The 25,865-nt window shown below is 35.0% G+C and overlaps 2 protein-coding genes across 2 annotated transcripts in view; one reads left to right on the forward strand and one right to left on the reverse strand.

The window, feature by feature from the left end:
• Positions 1 to 25,865, reverse strand: part of LOC135196326 (two pore potassium channel protein sup-9-like) — a 734,822-nt gene that overhangs the window by 385,794 nt on the left and 323,163 nt on the right. The window lies entirely within an intron of this gene.
• The window catches only part of LOC135196325 (uncharacterized), a 341,481-nt gene that overhangs the window by 270,585 nt on the left and 45,031 nt on the right, over positions 1 to 25,865 (forward strand). The window contains 2 exon segments of the mRNA XM_064223071.1: positions 153 to 296; positions 2,949 to 3,028. Of these exon segments, the coding sequence (XP_064079141.1) occupies positions 153 to 296; positions 2,949 to 3,028 (224 nt within the window).

Genomic DNA, 25,865 nt, shown 5'->3' on the forward strand with positions numbered 1-25,865 from the left:
TATATATATATATATATATATATATATATATACACACAAAAATTTGCTACTATACATTAAATAAAAAGTATTATTGAACATGCAAGTAGACACACTTTGTGACTGTCATTCTAAATTGTCATTTCGAGTATTAATTGTCGTATCTGCGTCAGGTAGTCCTACCGTAGAAGGATCTCCCTGCGTGGGCGTGGCAGGTGGGCGTAAATGGGCGTGGCAACCGGTCTACACAGTGGTCATCGACGCCGGCGCCACAGCCACTCGTGCCCACATTTTTTCTTTCCTAAGGTGCTGTCTTGGTGAGTGTTTTTTTGTATTTCTTTTTTTTTATTTTTGCTGTTCATAATAGTATTTATAAGTTCAATAAATGTTTTTTTTAATCTAAAGCTACTTAGTTAGTAAACGGGTGGTGTTTTTCTATTTGCTGCTGATATATATTTAGTAAATAATTAATACTATTTTTTTATTACTCTTGAGTTTTTATGTTCAACAATGGAAAGAGGTTAACAGGGCAAGAATTTATTCTAAATACTGGATATTTTTCTTAACACCGAGATGTTTCAGCTTTTTAAATGGGATCTGTATTTTCAATTTGGTGATGTTGTTGTGCCTTAAAAGCTTAAAACTATATTCAGTAGCAATGAACGATTTTTTTCTTCAATGTGTGTGAGTGTGTCTTCGAGTGTGATATCGTTATATGCATTCCTTCCCTTAGGCGTTACTTCATACCCTTTTATTCAAAATCCTTGAATATAACCACGAATGATATCCAAAGCTATTCTACTCTCAGATTTCACAGCAAGACTTTCCTAATTAACTTCAAAGAAAAACATTTAGGAAACACTTACAGCTCAACGTGTACAATTCTCATCACACTTACCTGTAAAGATAAAAATTGGTAAATTAATACATCGCTTTTATCAACAAACTATTACTAGTTTTTCATTACTAAATGAGTCCCTATATCTGTGAGTTCAAAACAACTCAACATTATAAATGCATGTGTCAGTGCTTTATCTCTAATGCATCCCATGATTACATACGACGGCATTTGGCAAAACAGAGTAATTAAAATCATCATCATCAATGAGAGAAAACTTACTTAAAACATATCAGGGGTGGGGGGACAAGACTCATAATAAACCACTAAATGTTTTCGTTTCCAGGTGTTCTTACCTGTTCTCTTTCCTCCTTCCTGTCTTCAGTAAATGGTTTCTTCAATAAGAGTCTCTTTATCTTATCACGTTAATAATAATAAAAAAAAGAAGGAAGAATATGATAATTACACCTTTCGCAGTACTATGGAACTGACGCTCTTTCACTCTTGCTTTTGAAATTCTCTCGCTACAAAAAGCTAAATTAATTTCTCTTCTTTTCTGCAAGAAGAAAAACGGAGGTTTCAAAGGAGGAATCTGAATGTGACTCGGTATTTTTGCGTACCTTGGTAGTTTCATTTGTTGGTTAAATACTAAAGAAAATATTCACACCACAAGATTCATTATCTAGCACAATTTTTAATGATTAAAAAAAAGATATTTAAGAGGAGTTTGAAGGGGATAGCATGGAGGAGGTTATTTAAATTGCCTATTCTAGTGGCATAGAAGAGAAAGAAGAAAATCAAAAAGGTAAAAAAAACAAAAAATCATGTCACAAAATTTCAAAAAAGCATCAAGGTACAAAAACAAAATATCATGTCACAAAATACGTAAAAAAGTTATGAATGAAGTCATTTTGAGTCAAGTCCAGCGTATATATATTGAAACAACCCATTCCACTGACCGATTCCTAACACTTCAAAGTTGACGTAATCCCTCCCCATAGATAGACTGGTAGATCACATCTTTAGTGGTTTCTGCCCATTAAATCTATCTCTAATTACCCACTGCGACGAGGTGATTAAAGTTGACTACTTGACATCCTCATATCGCTTCCTAAGATATTAACTCATTCATCTTAGAGGGAAGCAACATGCTATAGCTGTTGTTCGTAAACCAGACAGCATTTTTGAGTCTCTACGTAATGTCCCTTCTGTAAAGACTGGCAGTATTGTATAAGTTCACGAAAACAAGCCATAAATGATCGTAAAACCTTAAAGAAAGAGAAAGAATTAACCCTAGATTTAACTTTCAAATTATGTCATTAAAATGTACCAGAAGAAATGAGTTTCAGCTACTTGCTCGTAAAAATGACTCGTGGACTCTTATGTTCAAAGGCCCTTAGTAACTCCCTGCTTCTGCCAGTATGACGTACACATTAGAAGAATTTAAGGCAAAGCAGCATCATCATGTATTGACACACCCAATCACTCGAGGCGGCCACGATTATATATTTTCTTCCTTGCCGAGCTATCGCTGTTGTGGCATATCCTGCACTTCCCTGTGTTGGAACCTGTCACTCTATGAATCAGGGCTAAGTAAGTAAGGTATGAGGTGTGGATGTACACACAACGTCAGCACATTTCTTGGGTTTTTTCACGGAGACAGGAATAAACAAAAATATTCAGTAATACATGTAATTTAATTATACCAACATATTTATAATAAATGCATGATATTCGATGTAAATAAATGTATATTTCTAACTGTAAACATACTTGAACACACGCACAGACACGCACCCGTGAATGTATGTACTCACGTATTTATGTATGTACGTGTAAATATATATATATATATTATATATATATATATATATATATATATATATATATATATATATATATATATATATATATATATATATATATATATATATATATCATGTGTACACAAGTTTGTCTGCATAAATCAGCATTTGCATACATAATACTCGAGTACGAATGTGCAAGAAAGAAAGCATGCAGAGATATATGCATATACTATTCTAACGGCTGTGAAACGACAATAAATCACTGACCTTCACTTCTTTCTTACAGGATGTATTAAAGGCATTACTTTTTTCTCTTCCTCTAGATAACACATTCATGTTGCAAAACGAAGATTATTTTCATCAGGACGATACTATCCTACGCTACGTTAACGCATCGTCACAGGTAAATTTTCAAATGATTTTACATTCGTTTCACTGAAATTTATAGCATGAGCCTCGCCTTAAAATTTTTTTCCAGATATTTATGAACCATTAATCAGTAAGTCTGATTATTATATTAATATAAATATTAATATTATATATAATATGTATATATATTTATTATATATATATTATATTATGTGATGTATAAAATAAATCAAAATATATATATATTATATATATATATCTCTCCTCTCTCTCTCTCGTCCTCTTCTCTTCTCTCATTCTTCTCTCTCGCTCTTCCTCTCTATATTCTATTATTATATATTATTATATATTATATATAATCTAAATATATATATAAATATATATATATATATTAGATATTAATATACATAAATATATATATATATATATAAAATATATATTATAATATATAGATACCATATAATTAATTATATATAATATATATATATATATATAAATACAAATATATATAGATATAATTATCTATAATAATAAATATAGAATTAGATATTATATATATATATTATATCAGATATTATATATATATATTATATATAATATTATATATATGTATATAAATATATATATATTATATCTATATATATATATATATACTAATTAATATATATACATATATACTGTACATATATTTAATTATATCCTATAATATTATATTATATATTATATTCTAATAATATTAAATTAATATATATAGATCTAATTATTATACCTAAATATATTATCTATATATACATTACATACATATATATATATATATAATATATCTTATATATATCTATATATCATATATTTATATATATATTATTATAATAATATATATTATATATATACATATATATATTATATTTATATATATTATATTAATATATAAATACCATATATATTATAATTATATATATATATTATATATCTATTATATAGAAATATATATATATATATATATATTATATATTATATATATATATCTATATATATATATATATATATATATCTATCTATATATATATATATATATATATACATATATATAATATATATATATCTATCTTATATATATATATAATAATATAATCTATATATATATTTATATATATATATATATATATATATATATTATATATTTCTATATATACATATATAATATATCTATATATATTATCTAATATATTATATAGTATATTAATTTATTATGTATATTATATGTATGTATATAATTTATATAATTATATCTATATATATTATTATTATATATTAATATATTTATATATACATCTATGTAATATATATATATATATAATATATATATATAAATATAATATATTATTTAATTATATAATATATAATTATAATATTATATATATTATATCACGTATAAATGAAATTTCTTTCCATACGTTTATTTCTGTTGCGTGAATCAATTGCAGACCGAACTTTCATTGATCTGGTTTGCGTTTACATATAATTTCCTCTAAATTAATTACTCTGCATATACGTAGATAGTTTTCAGTTCATAACACTAATCCAGAATCACTTCCATGCGCGTTCTGAAACTTACAATAATTACTTCCACTCCTCCTGTCCCATTCACCTTAGCTTGTCTCCTAACTCCACATTCAACAAATCTTCCAAATACTCACTCCATCTACCTAGGACTGCATGTATTAGATCTACCAGTTTGATAGCGTTTCTCTCTGCATTTAATTTGTTGTAGGACAAAATATTAACTAAAAATATTTTGTTCAACTTCTCCCTATTATTTTTAGACTTGCCTCCTTTATCCATCCAATTTTCCTCTTAACTAATCCTTATATATACATATATATAATATATATAATAATATATATATATATATATATATATATATATATATATATATATATATATATATACATACATAATATATATATATATATATATATATATATATATATATATATATATATACATAAACGTGTGCTTGTGTGTGTGTACATAAATATAATGTATATATTTATAACATGTATTATTATTATTATTATTATTATTTTTTTTTTTTTTGCTCTATCACAGTCCTCCAATTCGACTGGAGTCCATCACTTTACTTACTATGTGCGCCGTTTCTAGGATCACACTCTTCTGCATGAGTCCTGGAGCTACTTCAGCGTCTAGTTTTTCTAGATTCCTTTTCAGGGATCTTGGGATCGTGCCTAGTGCTCCTATGATTATGGGTACGATTTCCACTGGCATATCCCATATTCTTCTTATTTCTATTTTCAGATCTTGATACTTATCCATTTTTTCCCTCTCTTTCTCTTCAACTCTGGTGTCCCATGGTATTGCGACATCAATGAGTGATACTTTCTTCTTGACTTTGTCAATCAACGTCACGTCTGGTCTTTTTGCACGTATCACCCTATCCGTTCCGATACCATAGTCCCAGAGGATCTTTGCCTGATCGTTTTCTATCACTCCCTCTTGTTGGTGCTCGTACCACTTATTACTGCAAGGTAGCTTATGTTTCTTGCACAGGCTCCAGTGGAGGGCTTTTGCCACTGAATCATGCCTCTTTTTGTACTGGTTCTGTGCAAGTGCCGGGCATTCGCTTGCTATGTGGTTTATGTTTTCATTTTTCGTATTGCACTTCCTACATATGGGAGAGATGTTATTTCCGTCTATCGTTCTTTGAATATATCTGGTTCTTAGGGCCTGATCTTGTGCCACTGTTATCATTCCTTCAGTTTCCTTCTTTAGCTCTCCCCTCTGTAGCCATTGCCATGTGTCATCGCTGGCTAGTTCTTTAGTCTGTCTCATGTATTGTCCGTGCATTGGTTTGTTGTGCCAGTCCTCTGTTCTGTCTGTCATTCTCCTGTCTCTGTATATTTCTGGGTCTTCGTCTACTTTTATTAGTCCTTCTTCCCATGCACTCTTTAGCCACTCGTCTTCACTGGTTTTCAGATATTGCCCCAGTGCTCTGTTTTCGATGTTGACGCAGTCCTCTATACTTAGTAGTCCTCTCCCTCCTTCCTTTCGTGTTATGTATAGTCTGTCCGTATTTGCTCTTGGGTGTAGTGCTTTGTGTATTGTCATATGTTTCCTCGTTTTCTGATCTATGCTGCGGAGTTCTGCCTTCGTCCATTCCACTATTCCTGCGCTGTATCTGATTACTGGCACTGCCCATGTGTGTTTATGGCTTTTATCATATTTCCGGCGTTGAGTTTTGACTTGAGTATCGCCTTGAGTCTCTGCATATATTCTTTCCTGATCGTGTCCTTCATCTCTTGGTGTTTTATATCCCCTCCTTCCATTATTCCCAGGTATTTGTATCCAGTCTCATCCATGTGTTTGATGTTGCTCCCATCTGGTAGCTTTATCCCTTCAGTTCTCGTTACTTTGCCTTTTTGTATGTTGACTAAGGCGCATTTTTCTATTCCAAACTCCATCCTGATGTCCCCAGATACAATCCTTACAGTCTGGATTAGGGTATCTATTTCCTTGATGCTCTTACCATACAGCTTGATGTCGTCCATGAACATCAGATGGTTGATTCTGTTGCCTCTTTTCTTGAGTTGGTACCCGGCATCCATCTTCTGTAGTACTTTTGTCATGGGAATCATGGCTACTACGAAGAGTAGTGGGGACAGTGAGTCGCCCTGGAAGATCCCTCTCCTGATGTTAACCTCTGCTAGTCTTATTCCAGAGCTTGTAAGTATTGTATTCCAGTTGCGCATTGTATTTTTGAGGAAGCTGATGGTGTTTTCCTCTGCCCCATATATTTTCAGGCATTCTATTAGCCATGTTTGTGGTATCATGTCGAAGGCTTTCTTATAGTCTGTCCATGCCATGCTTAGGTTGGTTTTCCTTCTCCTACTGTTCTTCATTACCATTTTGTCTATCAGGAGCTGGTCTTTTGTGCCCCTACACTTCCTTCTGCAGCCTTTCTGTTGGTGGGGGATGGTGTTTGTCTCCTCTAGGTAATTGTATAGCCTTTCACTGATTATACCTGTTAGTAACTTCCACATTATTGGTAGGCAGGTGATAGGCCTGTAGTTACTGGCTATATTTCCCTTAATCTTGTCTTTTTGTACTAAGGATGTTCTTCCTGTGGTCATCCATTTGGGTGCATGGTGATTTGAGATACAATGCTGGAGTTGTTCTGCTATTCGTGGGTGTAGGGCCTTGAAGTTTTTGAGCCAGTATCCATGGACTTCATCAGGACCTGGGGCTTTCCGGTTTGGCATTTTCTTTAGTTGGTGTCTGACTGTGTCTGTCGTGATCTCCGTGAATCTTTGTTTTATTCTCCCTGTTTCTTCTTCCTTGACTTCCTGGAGCCATGTTGCATGTTTGTTGTGTGATACCGGATTGCTCCATATGTTTTCCCAGAGTCTCTTACTTGGTTCGGCTTCAGGAATTTCTGGGTGGTTGTCTTCCCCTCTTTTCTGGTTGGTTCCAAATAGTTTGTTCTGTTGGTATCCCTTATTCCTGTTCATGTACGGTTGGATCTTATGTGCTTTGGCCTTAAGCCTCTGTTTTACATCTTCTATTGTGTTGTTTAGGCCCCTCTCTTGTACTTTGTATTTCTCGTTGAGTTCCCCCCTTGTTTTCTTGCTTCTTAGCCTTTTTTTCTGCCATCTCTTTCAGTTTACTCAAGTCAGATCTCATCACCATGATTTGCTTTTCCAGGCGCCTTTTCCAAGGAGGTTGCTGTTTTGGTTTCTGTTGGGTTGTTTGTGCTGGTGGTGTTGGTGTTCGAATCCCCATCAGTTCTGCTATGCCAAGTTATTTGTTTCTGTGATACTGGTGGTGTGTATGCCCATTATTTCATTGACCTCACTTGTTTTCTCCCTTAATTTCTTGGTGTTGTAGGCTTTCATGGAGGGGATCTTTGTTCTCTCTGTATCTGGCTCCATCCATTGTCTAATCTTTTCTACCCATTCCGTACTCTCTGTTACTTCGTCGGTGTTTCTTTGTGTGTCGTTGTTTGATACCTCATCATCCCTGTCGTCTTCTGTGGCATCGTCTCTCAGTTCGTCTTCGTGTAATTCGTTGTCGTGTGGTGACATTTCCCTTTCCAGTTCTTCTCTTTCTGTTAGGGAGAGCCAGTTTTTTTTCTTTATATTCCTTACTTGGTCTGCCAGCCTCTGCTCTGTTTTGGGGGGTGTTATTCCTCTCATTCCAGATGTTGACCAACCTTCTTCTATATCCTCTCTCCGTCGGGTTGCTTCTGATGTAGCATCTCCATATTTCCTTATTTTCTTCTGTTGTCCATTTCTTCCTTTTTGCTTCTGTAGCTCCAATCTCAGGCTGTTGATTACTGTCGTTGTGGTGGTCAGTTGCTGGATGACTACCTCCAAGTACCTGACCGTCTTCCCCTTCAATTGGGTTGAATACCTGGTTGCCGGACGAAGCTCCTCTGTTACCAGAGGTTCCATTTACGTCGTTGTCGTTTATTCCTTCATTTCTTTCCATCATTGCTGAGTTTTGCTATTTAACCCATAACTGGACCCTATCCCATCAGGGATAGGTACTCATTTACAGCTGAGTAGACTGAGGAAATTATGGTAAAGATCCTTTCCCAAGGAATCAACGCCGTGGAGAGCGGTCACCCATCCAACGACTGACCAGCCCCAGTATTGCTTAACTTAACTTAATCAGTCCATTGACGACCTAACCCACTCTGCCACGGTGCCACATATTATTATTATTTTTTTTTTATTATTATTATTATTATTATTATTATTATTTTATTATTATTATTATTATTTTTTTTTTTTTTTTTTTTTTTTTTTTTTTTTTTTTTGCTCTATCACAGTCCTCCAATTCGACTGGGTGGTATTTATAGTGTGGGGTTCCGGGTTGCATCCTGCCTCCTTAGGAGTCCATCACTCTTCTTACTATGTGTGCCGTTTCAAGGATCACACTCTTCTGCATGAGTCCTGGAGCTACTTCAGCCTCTAGTTTTTCTAGATTCCTTTTCAGGGATCTTGGGATCGTGCCTAGTGCTCCTATGATTATGGGTACGATTTCCACTGGCATATCCCATATCCTTCTTATTTCTATTTTCAGATCTTGATACTTATCCAATTTTTCCCTCTCTTTCTCTTCAACTCTGGTGTCCCATGGTATTGCGACATCAATGAGTGATACTTTCTTCTTGACTTTGTCAATCAACGTCACGTCTGGTCTGTTTGCACGTCGTATCACCCTATCCGTTCTGATACCATAGTCCCAGAGAATCTTTGCCTGATCGTTTTCTATCACTCCTTCAGGTTGGTGCTCGTACCACTTATTACTGCAAGGTAGCTGATGTTTCTTGCACAGGCTCCAGTGGAGGGCTTTTGCCACTGAATCATGCCTCTTTTTGTACTGGTTCTGTGCAAGTGCCGGGCATTCACTTGCTATGTGGTTTATGGTTTCACTTTTCGTATTGCACTTCCTACATATGGGAGAGATGTTATTTCCGTCTATCGTACTTTGAACATATCTGGTTCTTAGGGCCTGATCTTGTGCCGCTGTTATCATTCCTTCAGTTTCCTTCTTTAGCTCTCCCCTCTGTAGCCATTGCCAATTGTCATCGCTGGCTAGTTCTTTAGTCTGTCTCATGTATTGTCCGTGCATTGGTTTGTTGTGCCAGTCCTCTGTTCTTTCTGTCTTTCTCCTGTCTCTGTATATTTCTGGGTCTTCGTCTGCTTTTATTAGTCCTTCTTCCCATGCACTCTTTAGCCACTCGTCTTCACTGGTTTTCAGATATTGCCCCAGTGCTCTGTTTTCGATGTTGACGCAGTCCTCTATACTTAGTAGTCCTCTCCCTCCTTCCTTTCGTGTTATGTATAGTCTGTCCGTATTTGCTCTTGGGTGTAGTGCTTTGTGTATTGTCATATGTTTTTCCTCGTTTTCTGATCTATGCTGCGGAGTTCTGCCTTCGTCCATTCCACTATTCCTGCGCTGTATCTGATTACTGGCACTGCCCATGTATTTATGGCTTTTATCATATTTCCGGCGTTGAGTTTTGACTTGAGTATCGCCTTGAGTCTCTGCATATATTCTTTCCTGATCGTGTCCTTCATCTCTTGGTGTTTTATATCTCCTCCTTCCATTATTCCCAGGTATTTGTATCCTGTCTCATCTATGTGTTTGATGTTGCTCCCATCTGGTAGCTTTATCCCTTCAGTTCTCGTTACTTTGCCTTTTTGTATGTTGACTAAGGCGCATTTTTCTATTCCAAACTCCATCCTGATGTCCCCAGATACAATCCTTACAGTCTGGATTAGGGTATCTATTTCCTTGATGCTCTTACCATACAGCTTGATGTCGTCCATGAACATCAGATGGTTGATTCTGTTGCCTCTTTTCTTGAGTTGGTACCCGGCATCCATCTTCTGTAGTACTTTTGTCATGGGAATCATGGCTACTACGAAGAGTAGTGGGGACAGTGAGTCGCCCTGGAAGATCCCTCTCCTGATATTAACCTCTGCTAGTCTTATTCCAGAGCTTGTAAGTATTATTATTATTATTATTATATTATTATTATTATTATTATTATTATTATTATTATTATTATTATTATTATTATTATCATATATAATAAATAATAATAATAATAATAATAATAATAATAATAATAATAAAAATAATAATAATAAAAATAATAATAATAATACATTTGCATGTTATAAATATATACATTACATATATATTTACGTATATATATATCTATATATATATATATATGTATATATATATATATATATATATAGATAGATAGATAGATAGATATATATATATACATATAGTATATATACATACATATATACACACACAAACTTCTCATTAACGTTGAAAATGCCTGTAACTTGAAAATAAGCACTGTTTTATATTCAAAGATGCAAGATGCAACTGCAGATCATACCTAACACTACCTAACAAGGTGCAAATGGCATTTAAAAATCAAAAGAATTGTAAAGAAACATCTAGCAATATGAATAGTGAAGTTATTGCATCATCAAATATTTGTGTCAAAAATCAACGCAAACAATGCATTGCATGCATGTGAGAGTAACCTATTCCCAAGCACAAGTGTATCTCCTAACATTTCAAATATATATTCGCCGTTTATATGGGTACGTGTGTCATGTGCTTGCGCACGGGAATGAATTTCCATAAAATGTTAATATGTTCCACGTGTTCATTCCCCCTTCATTAGAATTAGGCGTCTCATATGAATATTCATAATGTGGAATCGCATATTTATTCTTATTACCGAGGATGTCCAGGGATAACTCAAGTCCTTTATCATAAAGGAATTTTCACCACCTCCTTTTTGGGAGGCGTATCAAAGTCTCCGGGCTGCAATTGCAATATTCGAGGTTTAAAGGACCACGTGTTCTGTATGAATCGAATTCCAATCGCTCCAGAGAATTAAACTTGGTTTTAGATTTCATTAACTGAAATAAATTTTCATTCAGTTTGCATTTGTATATTTCCTGATGTACAGTTTCAGCGGAATTGTTTATTTTAAACGTGCACATGGAAATGCATCATTTTGATGGACAATGAAATCCTTTCGGGAATAACAGTTTTATATATAACTCTTTCGCGGGTGGGGGAAGGGGCAATGGGGAAGGGAGGCGACTCATTCGCAAAGGCTGCCAACCGACCAAGTAGGTCTACCGTTATTTCAATTTTCCTCTCAAAGAAAACCAGACTTTCGGTGCTTCTCCCCAATTACAAATTTCCATTTTCAAGCCTTTGGGAAGCGTTAGGGAGGAAGGTGAAATAATTCCTTCGATATATATACATATATATATATATATATATATATATATATATATATATATTATTATATATATATATATATATATATATCGAATGGAAGTATTTCACCTTCCTCCCCAAAGGTTCCAAAAATCTTGAAAATGGAAATTTTTAATAATATATATATATATCTATATATATATATATATATATATATATATATATATATTATAATATATATATATATATATATATAGATATATATATATATATTATATAGAATCTACTGGTCACTTTTTACTACGCATGCACTCGTAATATCCTTTTATTTCTCGAATTCTTCACACATTTTGGATACACATCGCTACAAAGCCTTAGATCTAAGTGCAAGAGTATGACGTAATCCTGATGTCTGTAGCAGGATTCGAACCCGCATCCTGAGTATCAAAACGAGGTCACGTTCAGAGCAAGGCCATGAGAAAACCGAAGTAGGGATAGAATTCCAAAGGGAACAGACCCTCAACTAAGAAATGGGAGAATAATCAGAGGTAAATGTGAGAAAAGATAGATCGAATATACTACTTAGGTCGAAGGCCAAGGCTGTGACCTATGAGGTTACTGAGCGCTGAAATGAAAAAGGTATAAGAGGAGGAAAACCTCACAGATGCGCTATGAAACATTGATAGAAGAGGGTGCGAAGTAAGAAGGCAGAAAGAATATAACTGGAGGTGCAGTAAAAGGAATGGACGGGGTTGCAGGTAGGGGCCGAAGGGACTGCTGCATAGAACTTTAAGTAAAGCCTATAGTACACTGCTTGAGGTGCACTGACGGCACTGCCCCCTTAGGGTGATGTGGGAATAGGGGCATGGACGCCGGATAGGAGCGAGCAAAAAACTCTCACCTTGACTGGCTTAGCAGTGGTTTTTTTTTCCTAGTTGCTTCTTCGGATAAATTTTTTCGCGGAATTTTCTAAAGATTCCTATTATCGAGAGTCTATTAAATCGTATTGCGCCTTATTTCCCGGTTCTTTGCCAGAGCTGGACTCGAAGATTACGAGGCATCTCTTCATAGCAAACGTCCTTTTGACCTTTGTTTCAGATACGTACAATCGACAGTCAATTGCTTTCACAGCAACCATAAAGACAACAAAAATTGATATTATGACAAAAATTAATATCATAAGTTCGTTGCCCCTTGTTTATTGCTGTTATTTGCCAATCGGGAAAAATAATGGAAATAATAAAAAAAAAAGAGAGGCAATGGCTATCTAACATTCAATTAATATTCTATTTCAAGAACAGGTGTCGGTCGAATACATTGGAAAATTACACATTTTTTTAAGTTCATTCTAATCATGTCTTCCGTTATGGTTTTTCTTTCTTACACGTTTGCCATGAAATTTCTCCTAAGGTATGGAAGACACTTCGGTGTTTACACCGAAATCCTATCATAAAAGTAGAGTCAAACTGACAACAATTAAAATCAATGCAAAGATATATGCGACAAAATTTTGAATTATCAACAGACACTCATGACCTACTTTCACATAACCCCGGAAGATATACGGTAGTTGCATATGTCTTGTCCAAATAAATTTAGAAATGCACGGCAAAACAGGAAACCAAACACAATATCCCGGGACAGCAATTACAGATCACGAAAAAAGAAATAAAATTACAACAAAAGATCGCTGGTAATATTCTGATGCAAAAGACTTATGTTTGAAAGAGTCAAATATCCCTTGATAGCTTAATGGAAAGCGTAGTATTCGAAGACCATTGTTACGAGGCTTGTTCGTTGGGATTATTCCTTTGTGAAAGGACGAGAAATACTGATATCCAAGCCTGCCATTGATACTGAGCTTGTGCCGCATTGTTAGAAATATCTGCAATATGAGGAGCATTTTTTGATGCGTACGAACTGGAACGCGGCTCTTCCCATCAAGTCGGAATGGTAGCTATCTTCCACTAGCCTACGTTTTTTGCTTTTCCCCCTTTCGCTGAAATATCGGTCAGCAATGTCACGGTATTAACTCATTAGGCGACTTTTGCTCTGTGATCCAAAATCGATTCCAGGTTTCAATTTTTTTTTTCTTTTTTTTTTTGCCCTCTTGCATCACGACAGTCACAAATCGTTCAGGGATTAGAACAATGTCATTTTTAACGACCTCATGGAGGAATTGAAAACTGTAATGGACAAAATGGAAAAAGGGAGAAGGCCAAGGCTCCAAGACTTGAAAATGGAATAAAGAAACATTGAAGAGACCTAAACTCTACGTACGACAGGGTACATTAAACACGATAAGATTATGCTCCAATCTGAGCACTGACAGGGGGACAGTATACGGTCTTTGATTATATCCAGGAAACGAAAACGTCAATTAAGATAAAAGAATTAAGATAAAGGTGAATAGAGACAGAGTAGAGGGATTGCCCCGTTGCTGATGAGCTTGCCTGCGTATTATCTACGTGAAAACTGCGTAACCTATCTGCACAATATTCACCCTTGAATCCGGAGTGAAAGGATGAAGGAGGCAGGATTGTCGTCTTGTTCTACTCGATTTATCCCGTAAGAAGGAAAATATATAAATGAAACGAATTAAAAAAGGCCCTGTTGCACTTAAAAATAAGTAAGCAATTTAATGGCCATTTCTGTAGTTAGTTTTGTACTTTTGACAAAATTATTATCCATTGCTAGTTACGGATTATTTCAGTTAAATAATAAAATCAGTCTACGTTATTATATATCTTGTAAGATTTCTATACTATATCCTCCAACTCAATTTAAAAAAAAATAATAATTTTACTGACAACTTTCACAACAACTGGTTTCCAAAACGAGAACTTTAGAATCACATGTGACTGGTTACTACATCGATAACTGTGTGGAATTGAGACGACCAACAGCCCCAGTAAATAACACTCCAAGGACTTTTTTTTTTTCCCTAAGGGAAGGGGTGGCAGCACTTGGATATGGGGTTTTTAAACCATATTTCGTATATGATTATAAAACTCATTAAGTAAATTAAGATATGACAAACTGTTAGTAACAATGTACTGAGGCAGACACTCTCAAAGGTCTCAAGTAACATACACGGACATAACTATAGGAAAGATAAAAAAAAAATCATAACTGTACTGCACAGGTTACCTTTGTACATACACTTGCTTCAGTTAAAAAAACTGTAAACTATATTTATGTCAAGTTTCCCTGAAAACGGCGAGCAGACTATAATTTTCGGAAAATGCTAAAATTAATCTTGATTTAAAAACTACACTCAGCTCACGAATCTTTCAACTGGAATGCATAAAAGTACTTTTCTTACCGAGTGATATGCAAAATTATCTTATTTCTTTCTCCTTTATTAAACAACGAAATTACACTACGATCGGAATGAGAACATTCATTTTTAAACTTTGAATTCTACCATGTTACCAAATAAGAATATCTTATTCATTATGCTTCGCTCCGGGTCAGGGTGAAACTAAAATTCGGAATCAGGATTTCATAATTTTTACACATATTTTCTCTGTTGTATGATGATTTATAGCTGTGAGTAGTGATTCGTCACAATAATTTCAGAATGCCAAGAATATTGCTGCTGGTATAAGTTTATATATATATATATATATATATATATATATATATATATATATTATATATATATATATATATTTCATACGCAATCGTCATGAATTTTCTAAGACCACAGACTTATTGGGTAACCCTAAATGTATTATTGATAACAAAATACGAGACATCACATTAGTTCTTCATAGGATAAAATTTCTGCAATTCTATCGTAAGCTCAGCCTCCAAATCCTTGTTACGTTTTTGCAGTTAACGGAATAAAAAGGCTTGCTTTTAGACGAAAAGGAAAACCCATAAGATACAAGTAAACGAATACAAGTGAATAAATAATTCAGATGATAGAAGTAAATAAATAACTCATAGGATTAGGATATAAGTGAATGAATAACCATAACCCCTGAAATATATAAGCACCGGACAAAATAAGGCCAGTTATAATGTATAGCACAAGAAATAAAGAAAAATGAAGGATAATTGCCTCTCTCTCTCTCTCTCTCTCTCTCTCTCTCTCTCTCTCTCTCTCCGCATACATCTTCAGTAATCTCAATGAAATTTCGATACAGGCTCTCTCTCTCTCTCTCTCTCTCTCTCTCTCTTTCTTCAGGCTCTAACAAATGAAAGGATAAAAATAAGTACTTATACAGCAATTTACCCAGCCATTAGAACAAAGGAGACCCCACGGTCCTCGGCCGAGGCACAGAAGCGTGGACCTAACCTGACAAATCGGATATTCGGCGACAGCCCAGCTGGAGGGATGTCATTGGACGAATTTTCTCATCAGTCAGCGGACTACGTCCCGTCCGCTCGCACTTTCGTCCTAAAAGATAAAATCGCTCGAATGTTTTCAGAGAGAGAGAGAGAGAGAGAGAGAGAGAGAGAGAGAGAGGTGATTTTGTCTATTTTATTTCTTCTTCCTCTTCTATTCTTCGTTTCTGCTTCTTCCTTTCGTTCATTCTTTTACAGATATACCTCCAGTATTTTCAATATTGGTTTCCAGGACGATAGTCTCCCTTAAAAGGATTTCTAACTTTGTACAGCTTTGGCTTTGAATCCTTTTTGTTTGTTTTATATATATATATATATATATATATATATATATATATATATATATATATATGTGTGTGTGTGTGTGTGTGTGTGTGTGTGTGTGTGTGTGAAAAATAAATATTAATATAAAAATCCCAATATACCATAAAGACTTTCATTGCTTGCTGTCTGAAGTGACATTATTGTTAATCAAATATCCTTCGGTAAAATAATCCTGTAAATGGAATCATTCTTGCAGAAAAAAAATAGTTTTATACTCTTTAACACGTTATAGTCTTCCTATTCTTAAGCCGTTTACCCGATCCATTCAATGACCCTTTGGGCGTGCAATTCAAATGCTTCCGGCTTTTACGCTTCTTTACGTCCTTCCCCTTATCTCCTCCCATCTCTGGTCCTCCTTTCTCCTCCTGTTAACACACCAATTCCCACTTCTTTCTTTCCCCTCTCTCTAAGAACATTTTTCCCTTCGTTATTCATTTCCCAGTCTTTCCACTTCTTTATGAGGTTGCTTAGTGCAGTCGTTGGCCAACAATTCCAAAAGTTTCACCTCGGGCCATATTTTCGTTTTTCTTTCTTTCTTCCTGCTTGAGATGAAGAAGAAAAAGAATAACAAGGCGAAGAGACGAAGGAGGAAAGAGTCATGGAGGCACGGAAATCGCCTGTGACCACTGGTATGACCGAGAGAACTGCAAACATTTTGCAAGTTGTTTCAGAAAGTCGCATGCAAGTCAGAGACCCCTCTCAGTCAGACGATGAGGTTTCTCCTTCTTCTTCTTCTTCTTCTTGTCAGACAAAAACCCTGCAGTCAGCATTCGACCGTCATGGCAACGACGCGAGGGAAGACCCAATTCCAACACGTCTGAAATGCCCTTCCCGATATGTTTTATTTGTTATATCTATACCACACGGCTTTTTAAAAAATTACGTATTCACGTGTGCATATAACAATATATGCACCGAATAAATACCGGTTCGTGCATACACGTGGCCGTGGTATATCGCGTACATAAGCGCGCGTGCGTACACATGGTCGTGGCAGAATCCGTTCCGCGGTAAGGATTTTGAATCTAGTAATAAAATGCCATCCTAAAAAAGTGGGCCATGGGTGAAAGGTCAACCTACTTCGCGAGTGGCGTTTCATGTCGGAACGTGTCGGACAACAGCGGTTTTTATTAAATTCTCCCTATTCAATCAGAGCTTCGTGTTCTTCCCGGCCTCCGCGCCTCTAAGACTAGAGCCTAGAGAGGGGAAGTTTCAAAACAAAATTGTGAGAGGGTTAGTTTGTGCTTGGGCCCCCCAACATGTCCCCTCCTTCCCACGAGCAATTGTTTGTAATTCATCGAGCAACATTTAAACCGTTCCACCACGCAATCAGTAGTAAACACCGTAAAAACCGACTTTTTCTGACGGGGAAATTGACTTTACATAAATTCCTGACCAAGCGATCACTTTCATGAAGAAAAACACCGAACGTACGAGTACTTGACATTAGACGTTTTCCCCTTACCAGCAATATTCAGTGCGTGCATATTCCGTAAATGTCTTTCATAGGCCCTGAATACTGCTAATCAAATACAACGTACAAGATATAGCTGACACGTACCTCGCCCGACTGCAATCAGTGTAATTTCATCAGATATCTGCGTCTGCTGCTTTGGTGAAATTCTTTTCCTTTCCTCGCAAAGCGGCGGCTAACGATGAGCGGATGATATGACTGATGAAATTTCACACAGGCAATGCTGATGTTTTTGTGCGTCTGGGTGCTTGTGTGCTTGCAACATAGCAACTCTAAATGTGCAAGAGTACATATGAACGCAACTATTCTTAACATCAATTTGTATTAGCTGAAGCCACGGGGCACGAAGATGTGTAAAATACACGAAAGTACTTGGCACTTTGTCTTTTCATTTTAACTTTCCTAGCGACTTCAGCTAATAAACAAAATCACGTGCCTACTTTTGTGATTTCTTAGTATCAATTTGTATTTATAATCTTTAACATTCGTCACTTGATAAAAGCTTTGGCAATTTCCATATAATTTGGTTTACGCTGCAGAACTTATCCATCGATAAGAGGTCAACGTGTAAAGAATTAACGAAACTAAACCCGAGCGATCACTACTGATGGTAAGGAGTAGCCTAAGGCCGTTCTTAACCTCAGGCCTGGTGTCGAGGAAAAGAGAGAGAGAGAGAGAGAGAGAGAGAAAGGAACTTAATCACGAGGGAAAAGATAAGACCTTCCCTTTTGGTTTCCACACAAGTCGATACATACTTTACCCCAGGGACATATCTAACCAAACATTTCAAGATTAACAAAATAATAATGATATTAACGAAGTCACAGGAAAGTTTCTTCGTGACTTTTTGCCAATTGGGTGATATTTTCTCACTAAAATGACCCAGCACTGGAAAAAAAGGAGACATGTCTTGGTACCTGGAGACATTTTTATTTAACAATAACGAATTTTCTTTGTTAACTAATGGGAATGTTCTCGTCCTTAGGACAGAAAACACTAGAAATGAAAGGAAAAGGAAATTCCTTCTTTACATAAAAAATTTAAGATAAAAATAACAATTGCATCCTTTCAATTGAAGTCAGTCATGCTCTTCATTTGATTTTATCGCTACCAGTCTTGTAATTTGATATCATTTCCTCTCAAGCTTTACTTTACAGCAATTTTGGCAATTTTCTTATACATTAAATTTTGATAGCCTACTTTTTTTATTCTTTGTAAAAGCAAGGCTTTCTTTTACCAAGCTTGTATAGTACGAAATATCCATATATGAATAAGATACTAGCAAGTGCAAGAAAAACAATGGTCAAATTGTGAGAGATGGCATGGCTAGTAATCGATGACGGACAGAAAGACGTAGCTAGGAGAGAGAGAGAGAGAGAGAGAAAATGAAATACATCCTGAAAGAAATGAGATGGTATCAGACATTCAAAAGAGAAAAAGAAATGCATACATTTCAAGAAGAGGATAACGATGGAAACTAGTAAAAAAGAAAAAATACAAAGGCATGAAAGAAAAAAAAAATAAAAGCGTAGAAAGAGGTACTGAATCGGAATTCGACGATAACAGACAGACTAATAGGGTGGTAGTCAAATGGCATAAGTAAATGGTCAAAATAAAAAAATGAAAATTAATAGTGACCTGGAGAGGAAAAAATGAATTTAAAAAAAGGATACTGAATCACTGGATAAAATGAGGATAAGAAAATGAGTGAGGAAACGAAGATTCTATTGAAAAATGAGAAAAAAATAACCCCAGAGGGAAAATGAGGAAAAATTAATTGACATCTTCAAGTACTAGGGAAACAGAATATCGACAACAGCACAGTGGATAAACAACAGAAAGGCCAGAGAATGAGAAACAAAATTAAAAATGTAGAAAAGATGGCTGCATCACGGTCATGAGAAAAGAAAGTGAAATGGCAGAAAAACAAACAAAAGAGGAAAGGTATGTCGGTAAAGTAGTAAAAGTTAAGTGTATCTTAGTTTTACCAGACCACTGAGTTGATTAACAGCACTCCTATAAGGGCTGGCCCCAGGGATTAGATAGTTTTACGTGGCTGTGAACCAACTGGTGACTTAGCAATGGGATCTACAGCTTATTGTGGGATCTGAACCACATTATATCGAGAAATGAATTTCTATCACCAGAAATAATTTCCTCTCAGCGGAGAGTCGAACCCAGGCCCTAAGATTGGTAGTCGGGCTTGTAACCGACTCGTCCAACGAGGAACTGGGTAAAGTAGTAGAAAAAAGTAAAACATTTGTAGAAAGCATGTGAAAAAAGTCTAAGTGGGAAAACAAGATGTAAAAGGCAGAGGGAGAAAACACAATGGAAAGTCACTTGGGGTAGGTAAATGAAAGGCAAAAATAAAATGGAAGAACGACTGAGACAGGATACGGACAGGGTGTAAAAAGAAAAAAAAATATCGATAAAATTCGTGGAAAAATTGACAGAATAAAAAACGTCCATCGTAAACGAGAGACTGAGTAGATCAACAAAGGGATTAGGCAAAGGAGTGAAGAATGAGTTGAAGTCGAAAAATTAGCAAAGGAAAATAGACAGTGCTGGAAACAAGAGGAGGAAGAGAACAAAGCTCGAAAAGTACACTGAGATGCAGTAAAAAAAAAATGGAGAAGGAAATGGCAAAAAAAAATTGTAAAGAGACAAAGATTGGTACAAAAAAAATGGATGTAGAACTAAAATTGAGGAAAATCACTTAAAATGACTGTTTTATAATTCAAGGAATAAAAAAAAAAAACTGATGAAGGTCTGACTGGAAGATGACCGATCAACGTAGATAGATGCAAATTCAAGTAATGGAGAGGCATCTATGGTAGCATTAACTGAGAGAGAGAGGGAGAGAGAGATTGAAGAGGTGTCTTCCTCTATCAAGCCTTGAGCGATAGGATAAAGGCCTCTGGCACAAGATAGACAGGGCGAGCGACCGGGTGTTAATAGGCAAACTGAAGGGGTTAATGAAATTAGTAATGTGTCTCATCTCACGAGAGAAGATTGTTTCTCCTTCTGCAGACTCCTCTTGCTCTTTAAGAAAGTTATATTTGTAAGGACATACACACACATATAAACATTATGATTATATATATATATATTATATATATATATATATATATATATATATATATATATATATATATCATATATATATATATATATATTTCATTTCTTGAGCTTAGGGTCATATAACCTCATCATCAAGCTGAAATTATTAATCAATACAGAGATTCTGAGTATACAATAAAATTAATTGTCTTACGAAAATTTAACAAAATGGATCAAACCAATTAAAGAAGCAAGGACTGAAAATACAAAGGTGTTTTCAGTGACCGTATCGTTATTTGTTTTGTCCATTTTACTAAGTTAAAGTAAGAAAACTCATTTTATTGTATTTTCAACACTCTATATTTTTATCAATAATATCAGCATGATAATGAGTTTATATACTTCGAAAGCCTTCATAATACATATTTTTACATGGCCTTAGCAACATGATTAGTTATAAAACTGAGGAGTCAATGTAGCCGCCTCATTACTGTATGTGTGTATGTTTGTATGTATGTATGTTTATGTATTATGTATATATATAGTATATATATATATATATATATAAATATATACTGTATGTGTGTAAATATGTGTGCGAGTGCATTAAGCTACATCGAAATTATTACCAACTGAAAATTCCCCTTCGGTAAACATATATGAAAGTATATTAATTCCGAGGTAGAGCGAATTGGATATTAAAGGACATTTGTAGCTTAATGTATGTATATGAATCACGGTGATGTGATAAAAATTCACAAATATATAACAATTCACAAATTCATATATATGTATATTATATATATATATATATATATAATATATATATATATATATATATATATATAATATACACGTGTCCGTGTCTAATGTCACAATACCCTCTTAACTTCTCAAGTTCTTCACACTTCTGGATACAGTTCCCACCAAGAAGCCTTGGGCCACGAAATGAAGATCAAATGCAGAAACCCCAACATCCAGTGAGAAGAATCGAGCTCGGGCACTTGGCCTCCAGGCTATTTTTAGCCTTGTAAAGGCAAGAGTACATATGTAATGTAAAAGTGACTTTATATATATATATATATATATATATATATATATATATATATATATATATATATATATATATATATTTCTAAACTTAGCAGTATGAATTAGGCTGATTTTTTTCCGCTCCGTTTCAATTCCTTACGAAAATATTATCATTTAAAAATCTTTATCAGACAAACATTAAAGTTGGAATTCTAATTTCTTTACAATTATAATGCATTACGGACAAAAAAAATGGAAGATAAATCATGAAAGTATTCAAACGACTAAAGATATGTACGGCAATGCAGCGCTTCAACGCAATACTCTATCTTCAATAATGAATTTTATCTACATCTCAAAAATTCAAGAAAAAACAAATGAATGGCAGCAGTAAGAAAACAGACAGAAATACTGAAAATCAAGAAAAAAAAACCTTCAAGTGTTGACTGTGTATTCAGAAATCATGGCCAGAAATGTTTAGGCCATATGTATGAAAAAAGGAAATAAACAATCTGGATGAATGAGGAGTCAATTAAGGCACGGGCGACAATGTAGGAATTCGAAGGAAAGTGAAGGGAGTCAAGACGCTCTCTCTCTCTCTCTCTCTCTCTCTCTCTCTCTCTCGAGAGAGAGAGAGAGAGAGAGAGAGAGAGAGAGAGAGAGAGAGAGAATTCCAGAGAGTTAGAAAAACAAAATTAAAGGAAGTGAAACAAGAGTCATTATTTCTAAGGTCGCTCTTTGAAGTCGCGTAATGGAGAAAGTTCGTATTCCTTTAAAGGAGCGTTGCGTAAAAGGGGGGCGAAGGATAACGTTTCCTTTTATTTCTTCCTTGTTTCTGTCTTTCTTTCTTCTCTTTTTTGTTATCCTCTTCCCCCGGCAGGAAGGATGCAGATGTATTCAGGGTCAACAAGGCGTTTCATTCTGTCAAGCCAGACGCCCGCATTTGCAAAACATCAGAGTATTAATGTCTTCCTTTTTTTATTGTTTTATTGTCTCTACTAAGATGAATACGCAAAAATACATATACGAGAAAAATATCATTGTATTATTCATTGAATCGTGATGTGGAAAATTAAGTGAAATTCAGTCATGCTGATGTGGAAAATGAAATTTTGCTAATATTACAATAAGGGTTTTTCTTTCTTGAGAGTCCGGAACGAAATGATCAGGCAAAATTTTCCCTCAGGGATAAAGTAGCCTAATATTCTAATTCTCCTTTGAGCTAGTGATACCTTTTAATTTCAGGAGAAAATGTGACCGGAACGTGTCATGTAACTATGATTTCACGCAAATTACTATTCACGTCAAGTGTCTTACTAATAAGCGTATTAGGAAAAGCAAAGAAGATAAAAAGATGGGAAATGCGTTTCTCGTCCCTTAAATTGATATTTAGCTCAGCATTTAGAAAGTAGCCCTATAGCCCTATATTCAGTAAAATATATTAATTGAGTAAATTTCCACCAGAAGAACAAAACACATTTTCAGGACAGAAAAATTTCCATTTTGTTTACTTGATGAAGAGAATAGTACAAATGAAGACTGACTTAACTGATCAATATTACCTTAGAAATACAGTACTAGTAGAAAAAAAAAACACCTAAAATAGAAGTATCAAAGGACCAGGAGGTCTCAGCTAAGATGGAAACTATGCGAAAGAGGTACACCTGTTGCTTCTTGAAAACTGCCATTGGAGAAAATTGCAGGTGCAGAATGGGATACCTATAAATCACCTAAAAAGCATTTCAAGACTATCAGTTATCTGTCCGTCCGTCCCCGGACCGCCTACTCTCTCTCTCTCTCTCTCTCTCTCTCTCTCTCTCTCTCTCTCTCTCTCTCTCTCATTGTTTCAGTTTGATAGTTCAATATTACATGCAAATGTGTTTTCTTTATCATTATTATCATCTGTTTTTTTATCCTATACTTTTCTGAGTCTAGATTTCATTTTCAGTTTTTTTTTTTATCATAATTTGTCTGATTCTCTTTTGTGCATTTACTATGATCTTAGTCAGTACCTTTAATGACACCCCCCCCCCCTCTCTCTCTCTCCTCTCTCTCTCTCTCTCTCTCTCGGCTCCTTCTACATTATAAACAATATGCGTCCCACTCAGATTTACTGTTGAGTACCCTCGCTTCAACATGACAAAATACGACCTCGATTAACCTCTTGCAAATTCGTTTTCACCGACAGATTTCCGCGGTTTTTCCTGGGCGATAAGAGCCTCCGTGCTTTTTTTTTTTTTCAGTATCTTTCTGTAATTTGTCAGCTACAATTTTTTTCGCGTTTGAAACTTGTAGAATCTGTCACAGTCTTATTCTGTTTAGAAAACAAGTCATACCTAACTATAACTTCTGCTACCTTGGGCTTAAGTTCTTCCCTCCACCGCCGAACTATGGAATTCATAATCCTCTGTTTAATTTTCCATTAATCCTCTGTAATTCGTGTCAAATTTTGTATGTTACAGAATAACGAAGCTGATGTTCACGTAAACGACACAGGTTCAGTCGAATCCTACAAGCTATCTTACATCAACTAAGTTCAAAATGTTGCTTTCCAATTCTTATCTTCAATAACGCCTTAGAAGAAAGGTCAACATCTGTATAAAACTACCACCAAGATATTAAATGCTATAAATAAATCCTACATAAACCAAAACATAAACTAACAGAGCAACGACTCTAGATTTTCCCCAGCCAGAAGGTGAAAGTAACAAAGCAACGGCTCTAGATTTTCCCCAGCCAGAAGGTGAAAGTAACAAAGCAACGGCTCTAGATTTTTTCCAGCCAGAAAGTAAAATTGACAAAGCAACGACTCTATTGACAGAGCAACGACTCTAGATTTTCCCCAGCCAGAAGGTGAAATTGACAGAGCAACGACTCTAGATTTTCCCCAGCCAGAAGGCGGATCGTTGCCAGAGGAAGAGAAGCACCATTGACTTCTGAGAAGAACGAATGTTTATCTTGAAGATATCACGACTTATTTTTCTGTCTCCGAGTTTGAGGAACAAGTGTACATAGCTCCGCCTTGAGTTAGCGTTTAATCCCTTTAATTGCGCTACGGATATGAAACGTTAATGGAGTCAGGAAAAACTGAAAAAGTGTAATTAGAAAAAATTGTCTTAAGATGATATATTTTTTTTTTACTTTTTCATGTTTCTTATTTTGAGAATACTTTTTTTAAAGTCTACCTTTATAATGTCACTTTTCCCGTTGAAGCCTCTAAGTATTCAAACCTTCCCTTTATGAGGTTGAGTTAATAATAATAATAATAATAATAATAATAATAATAATAATAATAATAATAATAATAATAATAATAATAATAATAATAATAATAATAATAATAAATATTTTAATTATTTAATCAAACAAACAAATAAATAAAAGTCCACCATGGGTCTGGTAATTTTCAGAATTAGTATGATTTACCCGGAGGATATCCATAATAATTAAACTACTGGACAAATGACAATCTTGTAAGTTACTTGAACGATGGTCTCTCTCTCTCTCTCTCTCTCTCTCTCTCTCTCTCTCTCTCTCTCTCTCTCTCTCTCTCTCTCTCGTGATTCACGCTTTAAGATTTTCGATAGTCTGTAGAGTGGCCTTGTGATTTATGTAACCCTCGACTAACTTCCGTATTTCTCTTGATGATGTAATTCATCTCCGTGTAAGAGAGATGTTTGTAAGCTACAAAAGAACCAAGTCTATAAATATCTTCATAAGTGCCCTTACTCTTCACTCTTTCTCTTAAAATGGCTCACCTTTCTTAGTTTACCCGCCAAACCATGGTAGAGAAATTCTTACATGACAACATACTTTGTCTTATTTAGTCAACAAA

The sequence above is a fragment of the Macrobrachium nipponense genome, chromosome 17 (genome assembly GCF_015104395.2).
Source record: "Macrobrachium nipponense isolate FS-2020 chromosome 17, ASM1510439v2, whole genome shotgun sequence".
Taxonomy (NCBI): domain Eukaryota; kingdom Metazoa; phylum Arthropoda; class Malacostraca; order Decapoda; family Palaemonidae; genus Macrobrachium; species Macrobrachium nipponense.